This window comes from Jaculus jaculus, chromosome 3 (assembly GCF_020740685.1).
Source record: "Jaculus jaculus isolate mJacJac1 chromosome 3, mJacJac1.mat.Y.cur, whole genome shotgun sequence".
In the NCBI taxonomy this organism is placed as follows: Eukaryota; Metazoa; Chordata; class Mammalia; order Rodentia; family Dipodidae; genus Jaculus; species Jaculus jaculus.
Genome location: NC_059104.1, coordinates 89,799,830 through 89,810,724, shown reverse-complemented (window position 1 = coordinate 89,810,724; position 10,895 = coordinate 89,799,830). Strand labels below are relative to the sequence as shown.

The 10,895-nt window shown below is 39.6% G+C and overlaps 1 protein-coding gene across 1 annotated transcript; it reads left to right on the top strand.

Annotated features, from left to right (window-relative positions):
• Positions 1 to 7,937: 7,937 nt before the first annotated feature.
• Positions 7,938 to 8,873, top strand: LOC123459523 (putative olfactory receptor 10D4). The gene has a single exon (XM_045146277.1). It carries the CDS (start codon positions 7,938 to 7,940, stop codon positions 8,871 to 8,873), a length of 936 nt encoding a protein of 311 aa, XP_045002212.1.
• The last annotated feature ends 2,022 nt before the right edge of the window (positions 8,874 to 10,895 follow it).

The window sequence follows — 10,895 nt, the reverse complement described above, 5'->3', positions numbered from 1 at the left end:
AATGTGGAGGAGATGGATAAATTCCTATACGCATATCATCTACCAAAGCTAAACTCAGAGCAGATTAATCACCTCAATGAACCCATCACAAGCATAGACATTGAAAAAGTAATAACAAACTTCCCAAAAAAGAAGAGTTCAGGACCAGATGGATTCCCAGCCAAATTTTATCAAACCTTCATGGAAAAACTCAAATCAATCTTTCTAAAACTGTGCCACATAATTGACGAACAGGGAAAGCTACCCAACTCCTTCTATGAAGCTATTATCACCCTAATTTCAAAACCAGACAGAGATGCCACAAGAAAAGAAAACCACCAGCCTATTTCCCTAATAAACATAGATGCAAAGATCCTGAACAAAATATTCGCAAACTGAATCCAACAACACATCAAAAGCATTATCCACCTTGACCAAGTGGGATTTATACCAGGAACACAAGGGTGGTTCAACAAATAAAAATCTGCCAATGTAATGCACCACATAAACAAGCTCAAACATAAAAACCACATGATCAATTCAATAGATGCAGAAAAGGCCTTTGACAAGATACAACATCACTTCATGATCAAAATATTGTAGAGAATCAGCATGGCCAGTTCACATCTTACCTTAATAAAGGCAATATACAAAGCTCCAAAGGCCCAAATAATACTGAATGGAGAGAGACTGGAGGAAGTCCCATTGAAATCAGGAACAAGACAGGGATGTCCTCACTCACCTCTGCTTTTCAATATAGTTCTTGAAGTCCTAGCTCAAGCAATAAGACAGGAGAAGGAAATAAAAGGGATACAATTTGGAAAGGAAGAAGTTAAGTTAGCTCTATTCGCTGATGACATGATTGTATATGTAAGAGACCAGAGAGACTCCATCCCAAAACTCCTGAAGGTGATTAACTCCTATAGCAAAGTAGCCAGATACAAAATCAATGCACAAAAAATCATTAGCATTTCTGTATGCAAATGACAAAGACACAGAAAAAGAAATAAAGGACATAGTCCCATTTTCAATAGCAACAAAAAAAATAATAAAAGACCTTGGAATAACATTAACCCAGGAAGTAAAAGATCATACAATGAAAATATAAAAACTCTCAAAAAAGAAATTGAGGAGGACTTGAGAAGATGGAAAGACCTCCCATGCTCCTGGATAGGCAGAATTAACATTGTGAAGATGACAATCCTACCAAAGGCAATATATAGATTTAACGCAATTCCAATTAAAATCCCTACAGTGTTCTTCACAGAGATAGAAAAAATGATCTCAAATTTCATATGGAAAAACAGAAGGCCATGCACATCCAAACATATCCTCAGCAAAAGAAATACCTCTGATGGCATCACCATACCTGATCTAAAGCTATATTACAAAGCCATAGTAATAAAAACAGCATGGTACTGGCATAAAAACAGGAGTATAGACCATTGGAATAGACTTGATGACCCGGATTTTGGGTCAAGCAACTATAGCTACTTGATATTTGACAAAGGCCCGAACAATGTAGGCTGGAAAACAGATAGCATCTTCAACAAATGATGCTGGATAAACTGGATAACCACATGCAGGAAACTGAAACTTGTTCCACACATTTCACCATGCACTACACTCAAATCCAAATGGATCAAAGTCCTCAACATAAGACCAGAAACTCAAATCCTACTGGAAGAAAATTTAGGAAGTACTTTCCATGATATAGGAATGGAAAAAGATTTCCTGAACAAAACCCCAGTGGCTCAAGTTCGTAAACAGTCACTCAACCAATGGGATCGTTTGAAGCTGAAGAGTTTCTTTACAGACAAGCCTATAATAAGCAAAGCCAATAGAATACCCACAGAATGGGAGAAAATATTTGCAGGTTATCTAACTGATAGAGGCCTAATCTCTAGAATCTACAAAGAACTCAAAAGCCTAAACAATAAGAAGACAAATACCCCACTCACAAAATGGGGCACAGAGTTGAACAGGCAATTTACAGAGGAAAATATACAAATGGAATACACACAATTAAGAAAATGTTCATCATCCCTAAGCATCAGAGAAATGCAAATTAAAACAACTATGAGATTCCATCATACCCCAATAAAGATATCCAACATCAAAAAATCAAATGAAAATAAATGCTGGCGAGGACGTGGAGAAGGAGGAACACTCATTCACTGTTGGTGGGAATGTAGGATGGTACAACCACTTTGGAAAGCAATATGGAGACTCCTGAAAAAACTGACTGTAGAAATACCAACAGACCCAGTTATACCCTTACTGGGCATCTACCCTAAAACCTTCAAACCACAGGCCAGAGAGATTTGCTCAACCATGTTTGTAGCGGCTCAATTCGTACCAGCTAAAAGCTGGAATCAACCCAGATGTCCATCATTAGAAGAATGGATAATTAAGATGTGGTATATCTACACAATGGAATTCTATACAGCAGTAAGAAAAAACAACATAAAGAAATTTGAGGAAAAATGTTTGAACCTGGAACAGATCATTCTCAGTGAACTTACCCAATCACAGAAAAAAAATCGACACATAGTCTCACTCATCTGCAACACCTAACCTGAAACTACCCAAGATACCTTACATATCCAGCAAGCACCTCATGGACTATACAATAGGATGGATGGGGAGGGAGTGGGAGGGCATCGAGGGGTGGAAAACAGTAATCTGGACCCAAATGGCAATGGTACCATAAAATTCTACTTCCCAAAAGACAGACCAAATGGCTGAACCTTCACTAGACCCTTACAGGAAACACCTGAACCACAAGACACTGGAGAGGGTAGGATCAAGACTAACCTAAATCTTCTACATCTTCCCTCCTTCCCTCTCCCTCTCTCCCCCCTCTCTCTCTCCTCTCTAATTCTTGTATATTAGTTATGTTTTTCCTCAATTTCTTAGTGGGCACTGACGTGTAACCCCACTTCCAGCTTGGGTCTACCATCCACAATGAGCTTTTGATCAGAGAAATCTACAAGGTTTCCCAAAACAATAACAGACTTCTGTCAGAGTACTTGATGACCCACCAAAAGCCAGTGGTAAGACCCTATTGCTGAAGACTCCATACACAGCTGACACGTAAAATGGAATGGCATGGCTGGAAGCCAGGAGAGAGTCAGTCCCGACAGTCAGCGTGTCTAGTGCCAGAAGGTGCTACATGGGTGACTAGGGGAAATGACCAATATCTGTCTGAGCAACTCATTGTCCAACCTAATTAGCAACAAATAACCTGATGTGATGCCCACACAAGTGCAATAGTGGCAAACAGCCATAGTGGGGAACCAACTGCTCTTGATTTGGCTAACTGATCCTCTCAGTGGTACTAGACCCATAGCTGGAGCTGGGAAACAAGTCAGAACCATACCCAAACACAAGCCCACTCTCCAATATCAAGCTACCATCAATCATGGGCTACAAGAGGGCCTACACCCATCAAACTCTCTATCAAAAAAGTAATTGTTATCTCAGTTTTCCGGGTGCTAACTTACTCTCCGTTGGAGAATCTGCTTCTCTTTTTCAGATAGATGCAGATCCTAAGGAGAGAGCTGCTCCAACCTACCTCAAAAGGGGCCCGACTGAAACTAAGGACAATTGGTGAAACAAGCAAGGGTGATGTTTTCCTGATGAACTGGATACCAGCACAAAGGGGAAGGAGACCAACCCAGAAAAATCAACTCCTACCAAATCAGAGAGCCAGAGCCTCAGAGGCCCCCAACACCTCATCACTGAAGCAGACCAAAAATGAACCCAACATGGCTCAGGGAAATTTTGTGGAAGAGGGGGCGGAAAGAATGTCAGAGTCACATGTTGGGTCATGATATGCAGAGACATTCATCGTACCAATAACTGTGTGCTAACTCCACAATGCACGACCCATTTACATCAACAAGGAGGGTCCAATGAGAGGGGGTAGATCATGGATGAGCCTAAACAATGGTACCAAGCTGCCTATATTTGCTGAAAAGAAAACTAATAAATTAAGTTAAAAAAAAGAATATTAAAAAAAGATTGGGTATTAATTCTAATGAAGTCCACTTGCTAATTATTTTTAATGAATTGCACCTTTAGTGTTGTGTTTAAAAAGTTATTGCTCTACCTTAGCTCATCTAGATTTTCTCTTAGGTGAGTTCTAGGATTGTTGAAGTTCCATAGTTTTACATTTAGGTATATGATACATTTTAATTTTTGTGATGTATTTAGATTTTTTCCTCTTCTTCCTTCTCCTCTCTTCTTTTTTACATATGGATTTTCAATTGTTCCAGTACTATTTGTTGTTACCTTTATCAAAAACCATTTGAATATATTTCTTTGAGTCTTAAGAAAAAAACAAAAAACAGAATTGAGTCTCAAGGGGTTCTTCTTCCAAATCATTGGCAAGTTTGCATACACAGGAACCTCAAAATTCCTCTATCAACGCCATGTATGGAATAACACTCTTGACTTTCTTGCCTATTTAATCTCTTGGCATCTTAATTTCCTGGCCCCTGCTTTGATGTTTTCTCCATCTGTTACCTCTCCTTGAGCTTTGAGCCCTGAGACTTTCCCCACTTAATCTCATGGCGTTCCTCTGTGTGAATGTGAAACCTGGTATTCTTATCCTTTGCTCCCACATGTGTGAATGTGTGTCTTCTATGTACTTGGTCTAGCCTCTCATGTTTTACCTTTCACATGTGTTATTGCCAGGCTCATATTCCCATGTCCTGCTTCCCAAATGCTGTGTGTTCATGTGCTTCTTCTGAAACCGTAGCCCTGGGGTCTCATGTTTTTGGCTCTTATGTATGTGTTTGTGGCCTTTATCTTTTTGGTGATTTCCCTATGATGAAGTTTCTCTCAGTCAGCAGGGCAAGGAGAATTTTTGGCCTGAGTCTTTTAGGTAGCCTCCTCCCTGGATCCTAATCTTCCCTAAATAAACTTCATAATTTCTCCTTAAATAAATTCAAGAATTCATTTTTTTTTTTGCTTCTCAGAGTGTTTGTTCAATTTTTTTAAAAAGGAGCTCAAAAGTTCATATGCCTTCCCTACCCCTCAAAATCCTCCATTAATGCTTGTATCAACCTTATTTGAGAATGCACCAAATATGGGCTCTAAGCCTGCCAGTGAAGGCAATATGTTGTCCTCCAGGCCCTCTGCCCCTGTATAATTACTTATAAAAGGCTACCTTGCTCCTATTTTGTATCAATAGAATTCCACGCATTTAACATGGAAGCTACAATAGATGGCAAAAGACAGATACTTTGATAGAGAGTTGAAATTCTTGATGGCCTGTCATCATACGTTCTCCTTTCTCTTAAAGTGGTCTTTTCTCTACTGTTTGGAAAACCCCAATTTCTATTCTATTCTATTCTTTTCTTTTCTTTTCGCCCCTCCCCTCCCCTCCCCTCCCCCTCTCCCGTTCCCCCCTCCCCCTCCCCCCCTCCCCCCCTCCCCCCTCCCCCCCTCCCCTCCCTCCCCTCCCCTCTCCTCCCCTCCCCTCCCCTCTCCTCCCCTTCCCTCCCCTCTCCTCTCTCCCCTCCCCTCCCCTCCCCTCCTCTCTTCTCTTCTCTTCTCTTCTCTTCTCTTCTCTTCTCTTCTCTTCCCTTGTCTGCTCATCACAAGAATACCTTTAGTCTCAGCAAATGATATGAGGCTGGATCCTGAGTTATTGCCCAAATTCACTGAGGTGAAGGCAGAGGTATCCGGAGGCTGTGCTCTTAGGATAATGCACAGATTGTTCCTGGTGAAGTATCTAGAGCTGCCGTAATTCCCTCCATTCTTGAGCCTTACCCAGTTAGACTTGTTTACAATGAGTCAATTATGTGAGTACTATTTGGTAACACTGTATAGTACATTTGTAAAAGTATCATATAAGGGCTAGAGAGATGGCTTAGCGGTTAAGCACTTGCCTGTGAAGCCTAAGGACCCTGGTTCGAGGCTAGGTTCCCCAGGTCCCACGTTAGCCAGATGCACAAGGGGGCGCACGCATCTGGAGTTCGTTTGCAGAGGCTGGAAGCCCTGGAGCGCCCATTCTCTCTCTCTCTCCCTCTACCTGTCTTTCTCTCTGTGTCTGTCTCTCTCAAAAAAAAAAAAAAGTATATAAAAATAAATAAATACAAAACTTGTATTAAAGTGGATTGATTTGGGGGTCAGGTGAACAAAAAAAATAACACTTCTCTCTCATTTTCTCCATTTCATTCTCCCTCTCCATCCCTCTCCAACTCTCTCCCACTCTCTCCCAAGTGATTAATACCGTGCTTTCCTAATGAGGTTCTTGGATCCTGACTTGTGGGATTAACACCCAGAGGAAGGGGAACATTATTTAAAATCTTCTATGTTATGAAGTACTGCCGTTCCTGGAGCCAAATAGAAAATGTCTCCTAGGGAACTGAAGCACACTTAGATGTGTGTCATTGTACTTGAAAGTTAAAAAACAGGAGAAGAATTCTGGATTCCAAATTGTAGATCCCACAATGGTGGGGATCTAAGCAGCAGAGAATCCCTTTAACTGGGGAAGCAAAGGAAAACTGGGGACAGTTATTCTTTTTGTTTGCCATGTAAGTTCCCATTGTACCCTTCCCTTGTATCTGAGTGCTCACTCTCATTCTCCTCACAATTCCAGTAACAAAAATAAGAGGACAGAGAAAGAAAGGGAAAGAGATGTATAGGGAGCAATAGAAAGAAAGAGAATAAATAGTCAGAGGGTGTGAGGTAATACACTCAATGGGTTAATCTATAACTTAAAATTTTCACTGTGTTGAAAACTAGAAAGAGCTTTTAAACAGTCACAATTTTTAAAATACAAAATTTGGAAATATACCATTTTATTTTCCAAACTTTGTTTTAAAATAATCTCAAACATACATTTAACCTTTCTAGCATAGTATGAAAGAGCCCCTGAATATTATTGACCAAAATAGTTAATTTCTGTCACACTGCTTGACTTTTCCCCTTAAATCTTCTCCTTCTCACTTATTTTCCTCTTTCTCATTACAGATATTTTTTATCACCTCTTACAACTTCAGCACACATTTTCCAAGAAAAAGTCATTCACTTACATTATCAATGAACAATAATGAAAATCAGGAATTCAATATTGACAGAATACTATTATCTAATTAAATACATAGAACTGATATCAATTTTGTCAATTATCCTTAAATGACCTGTTGAGGAATTTTATTTATTTATTTATTTACACTGAGGGAGGGGAAGGGAATGGGTGCAACAGAGCCTCTAGCCACCACAAATGAACTCCAGATGCATGATCCACTTTGTGCATCTGGTTTTCTGTGGGTACTGGGTAATCAAACCTGGGTCCTTAGCCTTTGCAGGCAAGCACCTTAACCACTAAAGCATCTCTCAAGCCCCTAGAGCAATGTTTGTATGACTCCTGATTCAACCATTCCTTATCTTTTATCAAAACTGACCTTGGCCAGTAGTACATACCATTGCCCTGTATAACCCCCTCCTTCAGTCTGGGGTTGTCTAATATCTCCTTATAATTAGATTGAGATTATATATTGTTTGTGTTCTTCCTGGTACATCACATCAAGAGGCATGTGATGCTGCTTCACACAGTTACTGCTGTTGCTAACATAAAATAATGATAAGCCGTTATCATAAATGAACTTGAAAAGTTGAAAGCTACCTTATTTATTAGAAAGACAAGGATCACTTCAATCTTTCCCTTCATTATCATACAGGAGTATTTGGGATGAATGAAATATAGAATTGTGTATAAAGAGGGAACACAGGGTGAAATTATTAAGGCACACCATCTGATATTATAAACTGAACTTCAGAAAGACATTCCACCAAGAGCAAGGGTGTTAAATGACCATTTTTTGAGGAAGCAGTGCTCTGTAAATGCCTACATCTTTCTCATCCCACCAATCTAAATTCACCTTATTTACAAACATAATGAATTTTTTTACAGACAGCCAGGTTCTGATTCTTCCACAAATATGAGAAACCGCACCACGGTGACTGAATTCAACCTGCTGGGCATCCCTGAGACAGAGGGCCTGGAGAAGGCTCTTCTCTGTCTCTTCTCTGTGCTGTATGCATGTGCCCTCCTGGGAAATGGGCTCATTCTCACTGCTGTCTTTTCCTCCCCACGGCTCCACACTCCCATGTACTTTTTCTTGGGAAATCTGTCCATCTTCGACCTGGGTTTCTCTTCCACAACTGTTCCCAAGATGTTGTCATACCTCTCAGGGCAGAGTAGAGGGATCTCTTTTCAGGGCTGTGTTGCCCAGCTCTTCTTCTACCATTGTCTGGGCTGCACTGAGTGCTTCCTGTACACTGTGATGGCCTATGACCGCTTTGTTGCCATATGCTTCCCCTTGAGATACACAGTCATCATGAACCACAAAGTGTGCTCTGTCTTAGCCACTGGAACCTGGATGGGTGGCTGTGTGCATGCTGTTATCCTAACCTCCCTCACCTTTCAGTTGCCCTACTGTGGCCACAGTGAGGTAGACTATTACTTCTGTGATATTCCTGCAGTGTTACCTCTAGCCTGTGAGGATACGTCTCTAGCACAGAGGGTAGGTTTTACAAATGTTGGGTTTTTGTCTCTCATTAGCTTTTCTCACATCCTTGTTTCCTATATTCGCATTGGGATCTCCATTTCAAAAATACGCTCCACAGAAGGCAGGCAGCGGGCATTCTCCACCTGCAGTGCCCATCTCACAGCCATTGCTTGTGCTTATGGGCCAGTCATCATCATCTATCTACAGCCTAGTCCCAGTCCATTACTAGGTGCAATTGTTCAGATCTTGAACAATCTTGTAACCCCCATGGTGAATCCACTAATCTATAGCCTGAGGAATAAGGATGTAAAATCAGCCCTAAGAAACATATTTCACAGGGGAACTCTTACTCTGGAGACTAAATGAAAGTCTAAAAGGCTTCTGGACAATGCTTGATTTGCCATTTCATAGGACGTATTGCCATCTGCAGGTGCCAAGATATGTTGAAATAAAGTGCACACTGAATTACTTTGAACCTTAAGATCATCATATTTCACTCTTTGAAAAATATAAGTCTATATTACTATTTCTGCTTTTATAATTATAATGAATTGCCATTGATCACTATGCTATTAGATATTATTTTGATTCTTGCGGTGAGAGGATTCAACACAAAAAACAACTATCCCAATGAACCCTCTTTCCAACTAGTCCCGCTTTTGTAAAAAAAGGAAGAGGAGAAGGAGAAAAAAAGAGCAGGTATCTCTCAAACATTTCTTAGTCATTTAAGTCTTTCTGAAGTAAAGAGGAACACCTGCTCTCTCATGGTCTTTGTTAAAAATGAACTTATAGGGCTTGAGAGATGGCTTAGCGGTTAAGCGCTTGCCTGTGAAGCCTAAGGACCCGGTTCGAGGCTCGGTTCCCCAGGTCCCACGTTAGCCAGATGCACAAGGGGGCGCACGCGTCTGGAATTCATTTGCAGAGGCTGGAAGCCCTGGCGCGCCCATTCTATCTCCCTCTATCTGTCTTTCTCTCTGTGTCTGTCGCTCTCAAATAAATAAATAAAATTAAAAAAAATGAACTTATACATATCTAGAGAGTGTATGAAAGAAACACTTCAAGAAGTGTAGCTGATTGTATGGGACCAGAATGCTATTGCCTGTGTTAGTTGGAGAGCATAAACTCCAATTTTGGCCAACAATTCTCAAACTCAATCTAAAGTAGGTTTTGTTGAATGCAAACTCATTGCAGTATGCCATCTGATGAGATTTCAATTTTAGTCTTGAACCATTTCTCATTAAATCCTTAGGAATATACTCCAGTTTTGTTAAAGGAGGTAAAAAATATAATAAAAAAGCCAATTAAGATAAAATATATTTCTACATGTTAAGAAGTAGGATCATTGATTTTTATATATATATTCAAATACAAACTGTGTTAAAATTAAATTATTCAGCAGGAGTAAATTTTCCTCCCCATGGATCTTCTGTTTTTATAGTAAGATCAATATAAGTTGTGTTACTCTCTGTAATCTTCATGTTCCATAATTCTGAAGAAAGAAATGGTCTTATTTTTACCTTACTTATTTTTTGAATGAGAATGAACACACCAAAGCTTCTAACCACTGCAAACTAACTCTAGATGTATGCACTACTTTTTCATCTGGCTTTATGTGGGTACTGGGGGAATCTAATCTGGGTTGTTAGGCTTTGCAGTCAAGTGCTTTAACTGCTGCACCATTTCTCCAGCCCCTGATCTTATTTTTAGAATATATACTATTTTTAATGAGTAAAGTCTCCTTTCTCTTTTGATTTTATGTACCAGTAGTTCAGGGCTTTTCTTGGAAGCTTCATAAACTCCTTTTTTGAAAGAAGTAAATAAGTTATAGAGATGAGGGGAAGAAAGCAAAAAAAAGGAAGGAAGGAGGGGAAGAAGAAAGTACTGGATGGGAAGGAAGAAAGAAAAACTAACTGTATTTAGGGAGTAAAAAAGCACCTCATAATGGAATGATTAATGTGTTTATTTTACCTTTAAGTTTCTATCAGCACAGTTGCCTGAAACTAGAACTCCAGTTAAAAATTACATTATAAAGTATTCCACTAAATGTGGAAAGCACTGTGAGAATATATTTAAATATTTAAAGGGCTCCAGGGAAAGTGCATGTCAGCATGTAGGGTACTGTCTTTTGCCCTGTTAGAATTATTAATGGGAGATCTGTATTACACAAGCAGTTAGCTCATCACTTTGTTTTCAGAAAATATTGTCATAAGCTCTGATTTTTTTTTCTGACATCAAAGAAATTAAACATTTTTAAGTACAACATACATAATGCAGAATAAAATTTTTTGTTTATTCCATTCTGATGTAACTTACATAGTGATTTCAAAAGTTTGGCTTTTAAAATTTTAGACAGAGGGCTGGAGAGACAACTTAGTGGTTAAAACACTT